At 39.1% G+C, this 19671-nt stretch overlaps 1 protein-coding gene across 1 annotated transcript in view; it reads left to right on the plus strand.

Annotated features, from left to right (window-relative positions):
• The window catches only part of Pkhd1 (PKHD1 ciliary IPT domain containing fibrocystin/polyductin), a 443194-nt gene that overhangs the window by 318284 nt on the left and 105239 nt on the right, over positions 1–19671 (plus strand). The window contains exons 55-59 of the mRNA XM_041656327.1: positions 3716–3870; positions 5729–5881; positions 11655–12530; positions 13658–13826; positions 16848–17005. Of these exons, the coding sequence (XP_041512261.1) occupies positions 3716–3870; positions 5729–5881; positions 11655–12530; positions 13658–13826; positions 16848–17005 (1511 nt within the window). The remainder of the gene's footprint in view (positions 1–3715; positions 3871–5728; positions 5882–11654; positions 12531–13657; positions 13827–16847; positions 17006–19671) is intronic.

Consider the following 19671-nt stretch of genomic DNA (forward strand, 5'->3'; position numbering starts at 1 on the left):
ATGTCACAGTTGTGCACAAGACAGCTGGCTTATCACCTTGAGTCTGGACTCTGTTATTAATGGCAGAGCCGAATATCTGACTGCTGCGTCCTATTTTCTATAACAGCTATGCTGATTTAAATTTCTACCAGTGGTACACAATGGATCCCTCTTTCTTCTTATCCTTGCATCACTGAGTATTATCTTGCATCTTTTTTTCTAACAGACGTTTTAACAGGTTCAAATTGTTTTGAGTGGCTTATGAATACAGGCTGTTAGCTACAAAGAAATTACTCACTGAAGAACAAATAACCATTTATTATGTTACCGTTTCCCCAGGACCCAGACCTTTAATTTGAACACCACCACTGATAGTATCTGCTCTGTTGGTTCTTGTATCACATTAGTGATGTGCTTTTGAGATATCTTGTGTTTAGAATATCTTTCTTTCCTCTCTTCTAAGCACTGCACGCAAGACTTTGTGTAACAACTCTAGTATTTCAAACTTAGACAATCAAATAAGAATATTAGATATTGTATATCATTGCACACCATCCTACTTATCTTGGGAGATTCAATTATTTTTTTCTTAATTTTGCATTCAATTGCTTAATCAGAACAACCACTAGGACATGATTTTATGGTTTAAAAATTTAGGGAATCATAAAACATGATTTTTATTTTTAAAAATACTAAAAATAATTTAAGACATAACAAGTTGATAAATAGTAATGCTTCCATAGACCCGTGGCTTGATTCCCTAATGGTAACCTCTTGTGTAGTCATAAAACATTGGTGTGGTTCTTAATGAATGATGGGTAAGCTATTTAAACTTCACTACGCTGGAGAGAGGAAATGTTTAGTGTAATCTGTAGCATCTAGGAAGAGCACAGCAAAAACATCCAGCTCGTATCTGCTTGCGTCTTTTCTAGAACTTAGAGCATGTTAGCTCAACTGTATATTTTCTAATATCTCAGCATTTCCCCTTCAAGTTAAATTTTAATCAATTCAAAATTTGTTATTACCATAATTATGATTACGTATTAGAACATAGAGTCCGTGTCCCTTTTCCCACTTACTAGTAATTAGTGATCCTGTGTACAGCTTCTAAAAGGAGTTCTTAGGATCTAGTGAAGCACTGTGTCCTAGCCTCAAATGGTCTACTCTTCCATGGAGGTTAAACACTCAACTTTAGGAATAAGGAAGAAAAGTACTCTGTAATGAGAAGGCTTCAACAGTGAGATTCGCTTGTGATTTACTAAATGTATAACTTTGCTAAATTGCCCTCTTGAGTAATAGTTTCTTTTCCTGTAATTATGAGAGTAATGGTGCCTAGATAATATAATAATTATACAAATCAAATGCATTAATGAATGGGAATTATAGCTCAATTTCTAGCACAAAATCTGACAGGGACGCTTATAGGCAGTCAAACTTCTGTTAGGGAAAGAAAATGAACATTTCTTGATTCATTTTGGATTGGGGCCAATCGAGCCCCTTCCTCCAGTTTCTAAATTTTTGTACTTCTCTAATTTGACCTCATCTTTCTACTTAACAGTTTTCCCCACAGCTGTAGACTATGTGCATTCGCAAAGTCACTGAGTTTTATCTAGCTTCCCAATCTGAGGAGGCATTACTCCCCCTTTGTGTTCGTTCATAGGCTAGGTTAATCTCATTCATTTTTAGTATAGGGTAATGTTTGTACTAATAAATTACACCATATTCGTGTTTCCATTAATTAGCGATGAATACTATCAAAGAAGAGGAGGTAGGACACCAGTCTGGGGTCTAAAGTTTGGTATGTCAGAAGTTTGATGATTAAGGACTTGGTCTTCCTTCAAGAAGTCTTCTTGAAGCACAGTAATGCAAGGCAGTATCCTTTAAAATGAATTATTTGCAGGAAGGAAGCAGACACATTTGATCAGAGTAGAAGGCTCAGGAAAGGCCACTTGCAAAGGAGGACTTACCTTTTTCCATAAGTTACATTTGGGTTCTCTTGATGTTGAGTATCCTGTGGGTTTTAACAAATGCATGAAGGTATCAATTTACTTCTCTACAGTGCTCTAAAGCCATCCTAAGCTCCATTTGAGTTGAGGCATGTCTCAGTTATAAGGAACTTTATTGACTATTATGGTTGTCTATTATCTGAAGAACTTCATTCAATAACTGTAAATACTAATGAGAAGACTCTCTAGGTGATCTAGATCATGATTAGAAAATCGTGTTACTGTCTATTCTATTATGGGTTGCCTGTGTTGTGGCTTGAACTAACAGTTGTTTTTCTGACCCATCTTCTTGTGCACCTCACCCCTTATCTTGTCTCCCCCCTTCCTTTATCCTTTTCCCCATTCCCTTTTTATGGTATTAAACCCTAGACCTTGGATCTGTGTGGCAGACACTGCTACTATGCTACATCCGAAGCTGTTAGCATAGTGTGCTATTCATTAAGTAAGAAAACACATTTCTAAGTGAAAAAAATTATAGGTTAATATTTTGAGAGACATTCTTCATCTTCCATTTTGTGTATGTATTATTTTTACTTTAAAAATGAGGCATATTATTTGATAGTTTCTTTTAAAAATTCAATACATTAGGAAGAAAGTTCTTTGTAATTCAGTTATGTCAAACATTGAATTTTTAGATGACTATATGGTATTCCCTTGACTTTTGCTTCCATAATTTTATTATTATTTGAGGGCTTGCAATAATGTAACTGAAATGTGTAACTACTGCTTCCCCCCCACCCCCCCATTACTCATTAGCAGCCAGGGAAGACCCTGGCAAGGTGATGCTATTTAGTCAAAATATCTCTGGACTGGGTCAGGAATCTTACTTCATCTAACCTAGTCTTTGACTCCATTTGATTATCCACCCTTGAGTTACTATTTAATCTTCGTTGTCAAAATTTCTCTTTCCTTCCTTTTTTCCTTCCTTCCTTCCTTCCTTCCTTCCTTCCTTCCTTCCTTCTTTTCTTCTCTCCTTCAGTACTATTCACTAAGAAAAAGCCATACATCCATGACAGGTCGAAGAGAAAATGAATTTAATGTGAGTCTAAGGAAATGCATCTACAAAACTCCCACTGACTTATAGAGTTAAAATCACAATGCTTAGAATAGCGCACCAGAGTAATAGACACCCACTATTCCACACAATGCAATTTGGATGGCAGGGTGAGATAGGAACATCCAACTGCTTCACTGATGATACAAAGCTTGAAAAACCAAACAGCTTTTTGAGGTTGCACAGATGGAACTAGAATTCTAACGACTCATAGCAGTATCTGTATTAGGATTTTTGTATATATTGCCAAATAAGTATAATTTACCTTCAGAAGACATGAAAAAAATATCTTTATTACTCAAATTGTTTCATTGTCAAGAAGGGAGTTGGCTCTTATCCCAAACACATGAAGGTATGATTACTAATCTCCGCCACGTTACTGGGAATACAGGAATGAACCACCATGCCTAGCTTTGTAAAATGTGGTTTCTGGGGGACCAAATTAAGGTCTTCAAACTTGCAAAACAAGGACTTTATTAACCCAGGATTTTCTCCATGCACAGGAGTCAATGTTCAACCAAGCTTTTTTCTTGAGTTTTATTTTGCTTCCCCCTTTAGTTTCCATAGTGAGATTTGCTTATTTTTATTTATTTTATGTATTTTACTTTTTCTTGGATTACTTTTTGATCGCTGTTGTTTCGTTAGTATATCTGACACCTGCTTTCTGAGTTTATAGAATTATAGTAGACGATGAAGTGAATTGGCAACCCCCCGACAAAATCGTCCTCAGCTCTTCTTCTTATGAGCCTCATGAGGCAGAGGTCCTCACAGTCAAGGAAGTCAAGGGCCATCACATCAGTATCTATGAACGTCTTAGACACCGACACATTGGTAAGGCTTTGCTTTATTGGTTAAAGGAAATGGGTGGGCCATGAAGGATTGGCTTGACAGCCCGCCCAGCCATAGTGTACTTGTTTAATATTAAGAGTGGAAGGAGGTTTCCTGATTACTGCCCTGCACTTATCTTAGAAACTTTTCTCAATTTTCTTCCCCTCTTTTCCTCCCTTCTTTTCATATCCTCTCCCTTCTCCTTCCCTTTCCTCTCCTCCTTCTTTCCTTGCTTCCTTCTGCCTTTTAATGTTTTTTGTTTGTTTGAGACAGGGTATGTTTAAGTAGTACAAGCTTGCTACTCAAACTCATTCTCTTACGTTAGTGCTCCAGTGCTGAAATTATAAACATACATGCCCCATACCTTTGTACCTGGTTTACTATTTTTTTATTTTATTTATATATTGAGACAAGGTCTCATTATATTGTCCTGGCTGTCTTAGAACTTGCTATGTGGACCAGGATGGCCTAAAGCTCAAAGAGATCTATCTGCCTCTGCATCCCTGGTGCTGGGATTAAAGCTGTGCACTATCATACTTGACATATTGTTTACTTTCAAAATAATGTTTAGATATAACAGACATTTAATTGCTCATAATGACAAGTCTAAGAGGAGAGTTGAAGTGTATTTAAAAATCAGATAGTTTTTGACTAAGTCAGAAAAAAACTCTTTGACACTAAGTATCCAGTTCATTTCATTTCATTGAATCCTGGGTCCCTTGGAATACAATGGATAGTATAAAAAGTCACTTTACTTTATATAGAAATGTATGCTTCTTGACACAAAATACATTTTATATATTGTCTAGTAAGATGATCAAGAACAAAGGAAACAAACAGAAGAAACAGGAAAACTCAGATACCTTTTTGTAAAAACAGGAAGTAAGTTTGTTGTAGAAATAATAGCCATCAAAGAAAACCACCCTCCTGTCATGCATGAAAGAAGTTTAACTCAGGAGTGATAATTAATAAAGCATGAAAAATAAGCATCAGTGAATTTTTATCAGATATAAGGGGAGTGTAAATGTTCATCACGACTGTCTAAAGTCTTTGTACGTTATTGTATCAGGGTTAACACTTCCTCCTCCACTTACTATTGTTGTTGAAGCTGGATTTTTCTATGTTACTTGGGCTGGTCTTGAATTTCTGAGCTCTAGACATTCTCCTGCCTCAGCCTTCAGTTAGCTAGTACTATAGGCATGTTTCACTATGTCCAGCTTGATTTTCTATTTTAACAGCATAGCATGGAAAAGAGACATCTTTATTAACCCTGGGAAACTGGAGTCACCATAAAATGTTAGTGGAAATAGGGAAACAAAGCTCCCCCTTACTTCCTGCTCAAGTAGATGGTCCAGGTTGCTGACGGCAGAAGCTCATCAGGAGAGGAGGTTACTGAGCTTAGCACCATCCCTTCTATGCCCTTCATTCTCTGACATTAATGTTTACTCTCTCCCACTGCCTCATCTGACCTGGCATTCTTTACTCCTATGATGGAAGTGTATGGACCATGTGTAGTCAAATGCCACAGCCTCACACTGATGCAAGAAAGGAAGGACCGTGTGGCCTCTACTAACTAGACAAATCTGTGAGCAAGTGGCCTGCCCTAGTACCCAGAGATACTGAGAAGAAATGAATTATTGCTCACACATTCTCTTTGATCCCAAAGAGGGACAAGTGAACAGATTTTTCATTTCTTGACTGACATCTGTGGAGTGTGCCTGAGGAGAGGCTGGCTTTCATGTTGGGGAGGACTTCTAACAGCAATAGGAACTTTCATTTGTGAGGTACAGTAGGGTCCCCAGCTGGTGGTTTCCAAGGCAGCCAGTTAAAAGTTGTTTGCCTCTGACCCCTGCTTCTTCAGGAAGTGCCCATATCATGGAGGATGGTCAGCGCATTCCATTGGCTGCTGAAGTTGGACTGTTGACTAGGAACATTAAAATTCAACCTGACTCATCCTGTAGAGGGAGACTCCTGGTGGGGTCCTTCAGGAAGTCTAGCAGAGAAGAGTTTTCCGGTAAGTGAAATGAAATTTTCAATCTCGTAGCATTACCGTTTAGCTACTAAGAATTCTGAACCACTCATCCGGGGCTCTCAGAAACTTCAGCTGCGAGAATTTTCACTTGTAATGCAAAATGATCGAATTAGGTGGCTTCTTTGTGCTCCAGGAAGCTATGAATTTTCAGCCCTAGTCTTCACTAAATTAGCAGTGTGAAGTTAAATAACATCCTAGAGATGAGCGCATATGTGCCTTTTAACCTCAAGGAAAACACCTTCGGCAGATGGGAATTTCCCTCTGCTTTGAAATGACAGATGACTTCATAACTGTTTGAATTTTGTCACTTTCCTAATTTTCTCTTACATTTTCCCAGTAGTATGCAATATCTAGTGTTAGACATGAGTCATGCTACAAACGAGTGGCTGCAATTTAAATACGAATAATTTCCATATCTTAAAAGTGTTTTAAAGATCAGTTCAGTCATTTTAAAAGATCAATGAAATCTTTTACTTCGAAATTTCTGCTTCACCTCTTTTAGAATCTTGCAAAATTGATGACCTTCTTTATTAAATGTTCTGGTTATAGTCTTGCAAATCTCTTCCTGATCAAATAGTTTGACAGATGTTGTCAGGATAGCTCCATCTTTGGAAACGACTGTGTGTCTGTCCATCATGATCTGAACTTATTTACAAAAACACTTCCTTTGATTCTTAGGAATTTACTTGGTTATTTCTTGGAGTACACATCCACTGCAGATTAATTCTATTTTCTTTTACCTAAAAATGTAGATTTTCTTCTACTATTCCCTAAAGGATATTTGTTTGTTTGTTCTTTCTTTTTAAAAATGTTTATTATTAGAAAATGTCTGGGTAAATCTAAAAATGATTCTTCTATGCTATAGTTTCTATAATTAAAGGAAATAATTTATTTTTCTATGAGATTTTTCTTCTGCAAGATAAAATGAGGATGCAAGGCAAATAATGAGCACAATATAATAAAGGAGAGGAGACAGAAGAAAGTTCCCACACAGCTAAAAATCTCCTCTCTTTATGTGGGGGCTGTCATTTCTACTCTAAGATGGAAGTTATAGGCGTCTATTATTCATTTGTACACCTCTTAAACATAATCAGAGATGGTTCTTTGTGCAGTGGGCAATTAAAATAGAAACACTAAACTGTGTAGGGTAGTATCTGGGAAGTGTTCAGCCAAAAGTGGTAGATCAATATCATTCCCTGTCTTTGTTAAGGTTCCTATTGCTGTGAAGAGACACCATGACCATGGCAGTTCTTAAATGGGAAAACATGTAATTGTGGTGGTTTGCTTACATTTCAGAGGTTCAGTCCATTATCATCATGATGAAACATGGTAGCAAGCAGGCAGACATGGTGCTGGAAAGGTAGCTCAGAGTTCTATATCTTTCAGGCAACAGGAAGTGAACTGTCTCACTAGGTGTGGCTTGAGCATATATGAGACCTCAAAGTCTGCCTCCACAGTAACACACTTCCTCCAACAAGACCACACCTACTCCAATAAGATCACACCTCCCATTAGTGCCACTATCTTTGGGGGGGAGGTTGTTTTCTTTCAAGCCACCACAACCCTCATCACTCCAATATTCAGGGACAGAGAAAGGAGTAGAAAGACTAAAAGGGTTAGAGGTTGAGGAAAATTAGATCAAAACCATATCTTTAAGGCATGATAAGACCACCATACTCAATAACTCCCAGAAGCTGTAGTTGCCTGTGTAAAACATATACAAGATCAAGCCAGTCACTATTACTATATGAACCTCTTCTCCCAAACTGAACAGCCATGGACAAATGATGGTTTCTTGGTAAGAGAGAGTCTCTTGTCTTTAATGGTGTGCCTAGTGGGTTGGGTACATTCCAGTGTAAGTCCCCTTACCCAGGACTTTATGAGTAGCACTAATTTGACTAACTGGGTTCAAAATACATTGTATGTATTTATGAAATTCTCAAAGACTTAATACAACAATATCTGTGTTTTTAAAGAGAAGAAAGTAATTTTGTACTTATGTATAATAAACATTCAGAGATGGCTTGGAAAAAAGTCCTCTAACCTAGTATAATCAGCATGGGATGATTCTTGGAATCATCCATTTATTATTTTTGGAATATTTTTATTTTAAATCAGAAGTTTATAATTTCTAGTGAATAGAAAAAACACTTTTCATAAGCTCTGCATCTATGTGTCCTTACTAGAGGTGAGTGTGCTCACTAGGAGGAAAATTACCAGCATTTGGTGGTATTTATTGGGGGATTTTTCTGAAACTCAATGGATAGTTGCCAAATGCACAGGGCAAGCAACATATAAGAAAGAAATGTCTGGCTCAAGGTAACATGAGGTTTAAGTTGGACAATCTTGCTCTAGAAGACAGAGACAAAATCTGTCTTGTAGAAATTGGTCTTGTAGAAATGATTGTAGTTGGGACATCAGGAGGGAAGAGCATCATAGAAACCAAGCTAATGAAAACCATTTCACCATAATAGGTCAGAAAGACAAATCTTACAGTTGAGGGCAAAGGCTGAGAGAATCCTACATCTCTGTAGTTGCTAACCTATAGCTTTTACCACCGAGAGGGAGAGGGAGAGAGAGAGAGAGAGAGAGAGAGAGAGAGAGAGAGATCATATGAAATGCTTCTCAGGACTGAACAGTTCTGGATTTTCCATAGTGGAAATTTTTTCCTGTTAATGATCCATTTCTGTCCAGTATACAGTCCAGGTTCTCTAACTACATTAAGAAAGAATCCTTGCTTTTTAAAATAACCCATGTCATTGCAGACGAGGGGTGGGGGAAAGAGTGTCATAGCCAGTGGACCCAAAAATTTGCTGTGAGACTGTCTAAACATGAGCGGAATAAGGATGACAATAAAAAAAATGCCACGGTAAAGCAAGAGAGGACCATGGTGCCTGCACAAAGAATAGCAGGCAATTATGAAATTCTAAAAGCTGGAGAAACAGCCTCCCTTAGGGAAGAGCAAACCAACTGGTTCTCCAATATTAATGGCCAGTCTTGGGAATGTACAAATGGGTAATAATATATAGACTGAGAAGGTTATATTTAGGAAAAAAAGATTGCATGGGAATTTGAAAGAGAGAAAGGAGGGGATCTGTACATGCAAACAAAACGATGCTGAGCAGTGTGAAACTGTGAATCACAACCATATTGAAATAAGATATTGAAATATTGCTCACAGGATATGCTAATGAGAGCCTAAAATTGCCATGCATAATAAGAAACAGGCTGTTAACATGTAAACTTGTATTTCTATTTGGTGTTGTTCATTTTAAAGTTCTATGAATAGGACAGGTACAACATACCTTCCAGTTGTGTGCTACTGGCAAAGAATATCAAGAGACATCTAGCATTTTAATGTTTTGTGCTAAAGTCCTTTCCTTGGGAAGATGTGAACAACATCTACCCCTCTCCTCTTTCATCACAAAATAAACTGAAATGTGACTACACCAAAGTTCACTCAGGGGCTCCTGTGAGTTTATAAGGCTTACTTGTAGAAAAATAGGCAAGGGTTCTGGGCAGGAGTATAGGTGGCCAGCAAGGATGATTGTTTTTCCATGTCTGTATAGATATAATACCTCTGCCATCCCCTCTCCCAATATCCTCTAGCTCCTTCCCAAAGACCATGTGCAATTAGGTATGATTGCATACAACTTGTGAGCAGGGGTGGCTGGATACCCAGGTAAAGTCCTATGACTCTCTCTAATTCCCTCTATGAAGGAAAGTAAATAGTCAACAGACCTAGTGGTGATGATCTTTTGTGAGTGGGGCTAGCAGAACTGCTGAAGATGTCGGAAGTTTAGCTCAGAGGTTACTATTATACAACAACATTTAACACTATTTCTATACCATCTACCATAAGCTTCTCCATCATTGCCAACCAGGAGTATTAATTATTGAAGTTCTTTTACCAGTTCTAGGAAAGGCACGTAGTCTTTCACTGTCCCCTTCTTACAGGGACAGACTTCTTTACAGCAACTGATTTGCAAGGCTTTAAGTTTCCTATCTCTGAAATGGAAGTGGAGAACTGAAAGTGTTAAGGCTGGTCTATCTTTGAGCTTGAAGTAAAAGTACTGAAACATAGTAACATTGACATTTCACATACCTAGTTTCCTCTAGGTTTATTGAAGAAGTAACTTCATGGGGTTACTTCATCTTGGGTATTGCCTCAAAAACCAAACCGAACCAAGCCATCTTAAATCCCAGCAACAACAACTAAGAAACAAAATGAGAAAGAAAGGAAGAAAGGAAGGAAGGAAGGAAGAAAGAAAGAAAGAAAGAAAGGAAAAGAAAAAGAAAGAAAGGAAAGAAGAGAGAGAGAGACCAAGTTGTCAAGCTGTAGCCTTCCAAGCAACAGATATATGACTCATGACTGACATACAGTTATTGTCTGGTTATCTGACTTTGTGTGAAGATGTTCCATTTATAGTATTGAACCTTTTATTCTTGCATGTGTGTATTTGCAATGTGGTTCATAACATTTAGTCATATGTTCAGGTTGAAATCTTAGTTTGTCAACTATTTTCTTTCTCAGTTTTCTTATCAACAAAATGGGAATAATAATAGGACTCAACTCATAGGATCTTTGTGATAAAATTGTGCTCTGTGTGTATGTATGTATGTATGTATGTATGTGTGTGTGTGTGCATGTGTGCATTTCAGAAGAGCTTGACATACAATCAGTGTTATATGGGAATTAGATGTTACAGTTATTTTATTTCATTATTAATTTATAATCTATAATCATATAGTATGTATTTTATGTATTTTTATCAAAAGCGTTTCCACTGTTATTGATACTCAAATTTAAAAACAATGTATAGGCTGAATTCTGTATGATTTTAACTATATCTTTTTAAGGCAGCACAGGTAGACATGTGGTATCCAATTGTAATCCTAACACTTTGGAGAGGGAGGCAAGAGGGTTGTGATGTTGAAGTCATCTAAGGCTACATAGTGAGTTTCAGCCCTTCCTGGGGTTTCATAGTCAAACTCTGTCTCTAAAAAAATAAAAACAAGCTAGGCATGGTTGCTCAAGCCTATGACCTAAGATACTCTGGAAGCTTAGGCAGGAAAATCACAAATTACAGACCTGTGTGACAAATTAATGAGACTCTACTAAAAAAAGAATAGGCTATATTAGAGGTATAGCTAGTAGTAGAATAATGGCCTAGTAGGGTCAGGGCTGTAGGTTCAAGCATCAGTATCGCAAAACAATACACAAAAAATGACAACATTCAAAAAGCTTGAAATCTTCAGTGAAACTATGTAAGTATTCATTTTCATCAAAAATGTACAAAATTTCATTGTCATAAAAATAAAGTGGAAAATATAGTGTAGTTAAGATTAAAATATAGAAAGGGTTTCATGGAGGTCATTTCTTTATATTTACTCCTGGGAATTGATTGTAAGGTCTTACACATGCTGGGCCAGTGCCCTTGATCCAGTCAATGCAGAGAATATGGAAACCAGTTGTGTACCTCCCCAAGGCCATTCCCTCCCTTATTTCTCTAATTTTTACTTCTTACATCAGAGTCCAGACTGCACATGGCTGTTTGTAGACAAGAATGTGTTATTTCCACTGATTAATGTTTGTTAGTGAGAATTTATGGTGTGATATATAGTTCGAGTGTAAAAATAATGATTTTATTTTACTTAAATATATGTATATTTTGATGCCCCCAAAATAACCTCCTTTGATATTTTGTGGGACATAAGTAAGGACTTGACTTGAATATGCACATTTTCTTTGCAGGTGTTCTTCAACTTCTAAATGTAGAAATTCAAAACTTGGGGTCACCACTGTATGCATCCATTGAGTTCACTGGTGTGTCAGCAGGATCCTGGGTGGTATCTTCTACCATACATCAAAGCTGTGGCATGGGCATCTATGCATCTACCAGCCATGGGATGGTTTTAAATGACAATGTAGTGTTTGGTACCAATGGCCATGGCATTGATCTGGAAGGTCTGAACCATTCTCTCACTAATAACCTTGTCATCTTAACGATGCAGTCAACAAGGTCATCTCCTTGGGTGGCAGGAATCAAAGTGAACTATGCAAAAGATGTCATTCTCCATGGCAATGTAGTGGCAGGATCAGAAAGAATTGGCATTCACATATGTGGCCATAGCTGCTCTTCTGAAATGCTTTGGTCTGACAATGTGGTCCATTCAAGCCTCCATGGCGTTCACCTCTATAAGAGACATGAACCCAACAACTGTACTGGTGTCTCTGGATTTCTGGCCTTTAAGAACTTTGACTATGGTGCCATGATACAGACGGAGAATAGTTTGGTTCTGCAGAACATCACTCTTGTAGACAATACTATTGGTCTTTTGGCGGTTGTATCTGTATCTTCTGCTTCTCCGAGCTCCATTATGGATGTGCAGATTGTGCTTAGGAATTCAGTCATTGTGGCTACTAGCTCCTCTTTTGACTGCATTCAAGACAGAAAGACACCTCAGTCAGCCAACTGGACATCAACAGACAGAGCACCTTCCAATGCCAGAGGGGGCCGGATTGGCATCCTGTGGCCAGTTTTCACCTCAGAACCAAATCAATGGCCTCACGAGCCATGGCACAGAGTGAGAAGTGGCCATTTTGTCTCCGGAATCATGAAGCTTCAAGGTAGGATTCTGGTGTTTGTCCTAAAATTGTGGCTTTGCAGACGCAAGTACACAACTTTCAGGAGCATTCAAAAATCATACGGCAAGAAGGTCCAGTGTGGTCTAATGCTCGCTTGTCTAGCTGACATCCGAATGTTGATGAGCCACATCTGTATATTAAAGGCAGTGAGTGAGTCCTGACAGAAGTTACTGCTTTCTTCTTGCTGGAGAGACTTCATTGTAACTATCTAACTCAAAGATAACTCTTGGATAGAAGTCATTTTCCCTATTGTCCACTAAAGTAACTGAGACACAGAAAGTGTACCTCAGCTTTGTAGGTGTCTACTATGAAGATGGCTAGGTTTAAAGTCAGCATTTGAATACATGGGTAGTTTATCTTCTACCAGAATGTTTGGGTAATTTTGTACTTATTCCTCATCTATTTAGTCTTATCTGGTAGTCTGTTTGAATATTACATAAAATAGATTTTCATCAATGTTTTTTTTTTGTTTTTTTTTTTTTTTTGTTTTGGTTTTTCGAGACAGGGTTTCTCTGTGGCTTTGGAGCCTGTCCTGGAACTAGCTCTGTAGACCAGGCTGGTCTCGAACTCACAGAGATCCGCCTACCTCTGCCTCCCGAGTGCTGGGATTAAAGGCGTGCGCCACCATCGCCCGGCTAATGTTTTAATTTAACTTTTCCTAAGGATTGTAATATGTTTGAATTATTGTTTCTAGAGGCATTTTTATTATTTTATGTGTATGAGTGTTTTGCCATATATACATAGATCTGTGCAGCATATACATGAAGTACCCACAGGGGCTAGAAAGTGGGTGTTAGACCCCAAAACTGATGTTAACGAAGACTGTGAGCCTCAATGTAGCTGCAAGGGATTGAACCTGTGTCCTTTGGAAGAACAGTCAGTGCCCTAGCCACTAAGCCAGGTTTCTAGCCTGGAATTGCTCTCTTTTTTTCACATAGTGTTCATGTAGGGCCCAGATATTTTGTTTCTAAGATTCAACTAAACTTCCTGGGGTTTAAATTAAATTGGTTCCTATAATATACATTATGAAAAGAATATGTAGTGTAGTATCTGTTTGTGGTTGGTGGTGCACATGATATAATCTTGTGGTATACTGTTTAATATTTCAGATGTCACATTTTCTAGTTTTGTAAAGAGTTGCTATAGTGGAGACCTGGATATCTGCATCCTGCCTAATGAATACAGCACTGGAATCATGTACCCAATAACAGCAGAGAGGACCAGGATGCTAAGGATAAAGGACAAAAACAAGTTCTACTTTCCTCCATCACAGCCCAGGTACCACTTTCAGTACTGACAAGATATTATAATTTGAGACAATTCCCACCTTTTTTTTTAAGTTCTTAAAACATTTTATTTTTTTTATTTTTTAAATTTATTTATTTATTAAGGATTTCTGCCTCGTCCCCACAACCGCTTCCCATTTCCCTCCCCCTCCCCCGATAATCAGGAGCAGAAGGAGACGGAGCACGAGCAAGGAACTCAGGACCACGAGGGGTGCACCCACACACTAAGACAATGGGGATGTTCTATTGGGATCTCACCAAGGCCAGCTGGCCTAGGTCTGAAAAAGCATGGGATAAACCCGGACTAGCTGAACATAGCGGACAATGAGGAATACTGAGAATTCAAGAACAATTGCAGTGGGTTTTTTTTTTTTTAAATAATTTTTTTATTAAGAAAAGAAGAAAAAAAAACATAAACAAAAAACAAGTTTCCACCTCCTCCCAGCCTCCCATTTCCCTCCCCCTCCTCCCACCCTTCTCCCCCTCCTCCCACCCTTCTACCCCTCCCCCCACTCCTCTCCCCCTCCCTCTCCTGTCCACAGAGCAGTACAGGTTCCCTGCCCTGTGGTAAGTCCTAGGTCCTCCCCCCTCCGTCCATATCTAGGAAGGTGAACATCCAAACTGGCTAGGCTTCCACAAAGCCAGCACATTAAGTAGGATCAAAACCCCGTGCCATTGTCCTTGGCGTCTCATCAGCCCTCATTGTTCGCCATGTTCAGAGAGTTCGGTTTTATCCCATGCTTTTTCGGTCACAGTCCAGCTGGCCTTGGTGAGCTCCCAGTAGATCAGCTCCACTGTCTCAGTGGGTGGGTGCACGCCTCGTGGTCCCGACTTCTTTGCTCATGTTCTCCCTCCTTCTGCTCCTCATTGGGACCTTGGGAGCTCAGTCCAGTGCTCCAGTGTGGGTCTCTGTCTCTGTCTCCATCCATCACCAGATGAAGGTTCTATGATGATATGCAAGATATTCGTCAGTATTGCTCTCGGATAGGGTCATTTCAGGTTCCCAATCCTCAGCTACCCAAGGAACTAACTGGGAACCTCATGTTGGGCACTTGGGAGCCCCTCTAAAGTCGTGCTCAACTTCCTTAGCAATCAGGGAAATGCAAATCAAAACAACTTTGAGATATCATCTTACACCTGTCAGAATGGCTAAAGTCAAAAACACCAAGGATAACCTTTGCTGGAGAGGCTGTGGAGGAACGGGTACCCTCATCCATTGCTGGTGGGAATGCCATCTTGTGCAACCACTGTGGAAGTCAGTGTTTCGGTTTCTCAGGAAATTCGGGATCAACTTACCCCTGGACCCAGCAATACCACTCCTGGGAATATACCCAAGAGATGCTCTATCATATGACAAAAGCATTTGTTCAACTATGTTCATAGCTGTATTATTTGTAATAGCCAGAACCTGGAAACAACCTAGATGCCCTTCAATGGAAGAATGGATGAAGAAAGTATGGAATATATACACGCTAGAGTACTACGCTGCGGTAAAAAACAATGACTTCTCGAATTTTGCAGGCAAATGGATGGAAATAGAAAACACTATCCTGAGTGAGGTGTCCCAGACCCAAAAAGATGAACATGGGATGTACTCGCTCATAATTGGTTTCTAGCCATAAATAAGGGTCACGGAGTCTACAATAGGTGAACCTAAAGAAGCTAAGTAAGAAGGTGAACCCAAGGAAAAACATATAGTTATCCTCTTGGCTAAGGGAAGTAGACCCAATTGCCGGGGAGAAAATTAGGATCTTGGGGGTGGGGTGGGATGGGGGTAAGGGGAGATGGGGAGAGAAAAGGTATAAGGGAAGGAGGGGGGATTTGGGGAATCAGGAGAATTGGGATAAAGGAAAGGTGGATAGGGGAGCACGGAAACACAATTCTTAGTTAAGGGAACCACTTTAGGGTGAGCAAGAGATTTGCAGTGGGTTTTTGATCCTACTGCACGTACTGGCTTTGTGGGAGCCTAGGCAGTTTGAATTCTCAACTTTTTAAATCCATAAGACATTAAACATTATAACACCATCACACAAATTGAAATTAATCCCTGTAAAAAAGGCTGGTGCCTTGGTTTATTGGCCCCAATGTTTTACCCATCAGCCGGTATTCTTGTCCTTTCGTATATGACTTTAAGAATTTTGCTCACAAACAACAAATGGTAGTTACTGATTTCTCCCTTCTTGAGTCTGTTTATTAAAGAAGTGATTTTGTGACAGTTTTATTGTTATTTTTATTGTTTTTTCTTATGGATATTTTCAAAACAGCTGATTCTAAACAACCCCATTCTCTCCTCTATCATGGAGCACAAAGTTTACAGTTTCAGATGGGGGCTCAGGGAGACTTTGATCAGGATGAGGTTATGGAAGGAGATTTCACCTATTGCTAGGAACTCTGAAGATAAACCATGAGCCATAGGCCAGGTGTAACACTTATAGTCTCGAATATGACCCGAGAGCTTTATTCAAGGATCTGAAAGTTAAAAAAAAAAAAGATGGGTTATGCTTTCTCACATTGGAAAAAAATTCTGCTTTAGGGAGAAAAGGGATAGGCTAAATAAACGCCACATATGAAAAGTTCATGTGTTTGACCTAAATAGTTTCCTTTTTAATGTCTATCCCTGAGCCTTTGTAGTAACTCACTACAGTTAGTCACACAATTTCTGGTGTGTTATTACTTGTTAATTGTGTCTTACTAGTGGGATGAAAGCTACACCCGTTGGTCCATTTGTGCCTATACCAAATGCCATAAGGTAGATGATTTATTATAATGACCAAATATTTATTTCTGATAGTTTTGGAGTGTGGGAGTACAAAAATCAAAATGTCTCATGACATTTTGTCTAGGATATGATGTTCAGGGAGGGCTACTATACAGGTCAACCCTACTAGGTGAAGGATAAAGCCTCATGTGGATGGGTACTCCCTTGACTGGCTAAAAGAACAGCACTGCCAATGAGCTTTTATTTTGCTTCCTATCATGAGATGAGAGAGTTGCTTTTTCCCTTTTTCCACAGGAAAGACTTAGAGGAAACCGTTTGCCATGAATCAGACTGGGAAAGTCCAAGAAAATACCTCTTCATAGATCTGGATGGGAGAACTCTGGGTCTGCCCCCACCAGTTTCTGTGTTTCCAAAGACAGAGGCAGAATGGACTGGATCGTTCTTCAACACAGGTTGGTTATGTCTGACCATGATGCCTATGGCAAAGGCAGCAGGCATGTAAAAGAACTAGAGGCCCCTGTTGTCCCTTGAAAACAGGAACCAAAGTCTAGGATTGGAGTCTGTACTGATGTACTACCAAATCCATATATAGGAGGCTCAGTCATTATGAGATACTATGACATCACCACTGGGACCTGTATGAATGCCTGTGTACATGTCAAATCTACATATTGTCATCACTTAGCCCTGAGCACAAGTTAGAGAATAGTCCTCATTCACCCCTTAGCCATGAGTAGCATTCACGTCACCTTGAACTAACCCAGTGACCCATGAATCCATCTTTCTTTTCTGTGAAGACCTGAAAGGTCATTCTGGAGAGAATGGTGAAGGAGAGCACCTTGAGATTCATCTCCCTGTTCTCCAAATGTCTCCTAAACTGTGTTGTGTTCAGAACTTCTGCTTTCTACTTTCTTTCCTTGCTCATACAACCACAATGCCACTGCATACTGGTTTTTGTAGTTGGGTCCTGGAGAGATTTCTACTTCTTTCAGCAGGGACATGATTTTCCATTTGAACTGAGTTTGCACATGCTGCATGAAAACTCGAAAAATGTTTCCACTTTCCCTGTGCTTATTTCTTTTTATATTCTTTTTCTGGTCTTCCTTCTCTTTGTTTTTTATCAATTTCATTTGTTCTTTTATAATTCTTACATTTATATAGTACATTCTAATTACTCTCTCCTTGACTCTTGTTACTTTCTTCCCACTGCCATTATCTCCTTCTTCCTTGCTGTTTTAAGTTCTGAGTGTACGACTCACCCAGGTCTAAGTGCTCAGACAATTTTCTTCATTCTAAGAGGATCAAGATGCTACCTATGGCTTATGATTTCTATTACTAACTCAGACCTGATCTTGAAATTTGGTCAAAAATACCCAAACTGACTCTATTAAGAAAGAGAGGCACCTCAGATTCACATGCCCACTATTAAATTCCAGTTCCTGCTCCAGTCTATGCCTATTATCCTGTTTTTTTGCCTTCATTAGTTGAATGTAAAAACATAGAACATACTCTTTGTCCCTTTTCCTAACCCAACCTCTCACATTCCTCATCTTCCTTATCTGCAGCCTCTGCACACAGAATAGACAGGATCATCTCTTGTCTGGAGGCAGAACATCCTTCCTGTTGATGTTTCCTCTCCTCAACTTCTGCATTCTGCATCCTCTTCACCTAGTAGCCAAGACCACCATTTAAGTTTTCCAATGACCTTTTACTCACTCTTCTGAGTCCAAACCATAAGTTTATCAGACTTGCATATTTGGATCCTGGATGCTATTTCCTACCTTCTTTGATCCCCACTTACCTTAATTATTGTAATCTTATGTTTCCTTTAGCACAGGGCCCTTGTATAAACTATTTCTTCTGCCTAAATATCTTATTAGTAGTTCTGTTAGGGATGCACTTAGTACCCCTGACTGTCCTTATCCCTGATCCCTCATCTTACAATCATACGTGTGAGTTCGTGTTGTCATTGATAGAGTGCTTGCTTCCCATGCAAGAGTCCCTGATTTTAATCCCAAGGCCAAGTATGAACCGTAAAGCGAGGTGCACACCAGTAAGTGAAAGCTCCAAGGTCATCCTCGCAGTGTGTTCAAGGCTACCTTGAGCTCAATAAGACCTTGTCTTAAAAGCAAGCAACAAAACAAAACAATGTTTTTATTATTTTCTAAATTCAGTGAACCTGCTTGATTGTTTTTAGATGTGCATCACCTGGCATTGTGCTATAAATATAACTACTTAGTTGTTTATTTGCCATTTGAACTTTTAGAACACAAACTTCATGAGGGCTGGGATTCTGGATTGCTCCCTGATGTGTATTTGGGTGGATACTCAACAAATATTGTTTGACTGACGCCATCAGTGGATGCTTTATGGATTCTTAGAATATTATGGGAGGAGTGAGAGTTTGAGCAAAGATTATTGGGATACCCACTGAAACAGCGCACTTGGGTTAATGCGAGCTCACTAACTATGGCTGGAAAGGGAAGGAACCAGCATAGGACCAAACTAGACCTTCTGAATGTGGGTGACAGTTGTATGGCTGGGATAGACTGTGGGGTCCCTGGCAATGGGACCAGGATTTATCCCTACTACTTGTACTGGCTTTTGGACCCATTCTCTTTTGAGGGATACCTTTATCAGCCTAGATATGGTAGAGAGGGCTTTGTTCCTTCCTCAAAGCAATGTACTTTACACACTCTGAGGAGTAGATGGGGTGATGGGTGGTATGCAGGGGAAAGTGGAGGGGATGGGAGGAGGTAAGGAAGTGGGAACTGGGATTGGTACGCAAAATGAAAAAAGATAGTTTGTAATAAAATAAAAATTAAAAGAATATTAATGAGTTTTTCTAAAGTTTTCAAGTGTATCAAGTTATTGATTTAATAATATATATGACACACACACACACATATATCTCAAGGCTTTTGCTGTTTGCTTTTGTTTGTACTTTCTATAGAGATAGGATTTTGTTTTGTACCCAGGCTAGTCTGGAATTTACTGCAGCGCAATATGACTTCATTCTTGCTGTGTATCTCATGCTTACCTTTAGCTTCCAATCCTCTTGTCTCAGTCTCCCTTGTCCTGGTATATGCATACATCAGCACATAAACGGGTATATATT

This window comes from Microtus oregoni, unplaced genomic scaffold (genome assembly GCF_018167655.1).
Source record: "Microtus oregoni isolate MIOR12 unplaced genomic scaffold, Mior012 000007F_ref0000211, whole genome shotgun sequence".
Taxonomy (NCBI): Eukaryota; Metazoa; Chordata; class Mammalia; order Rodentia; family Cricetidae; genus Microtus; species Microtus oregoni.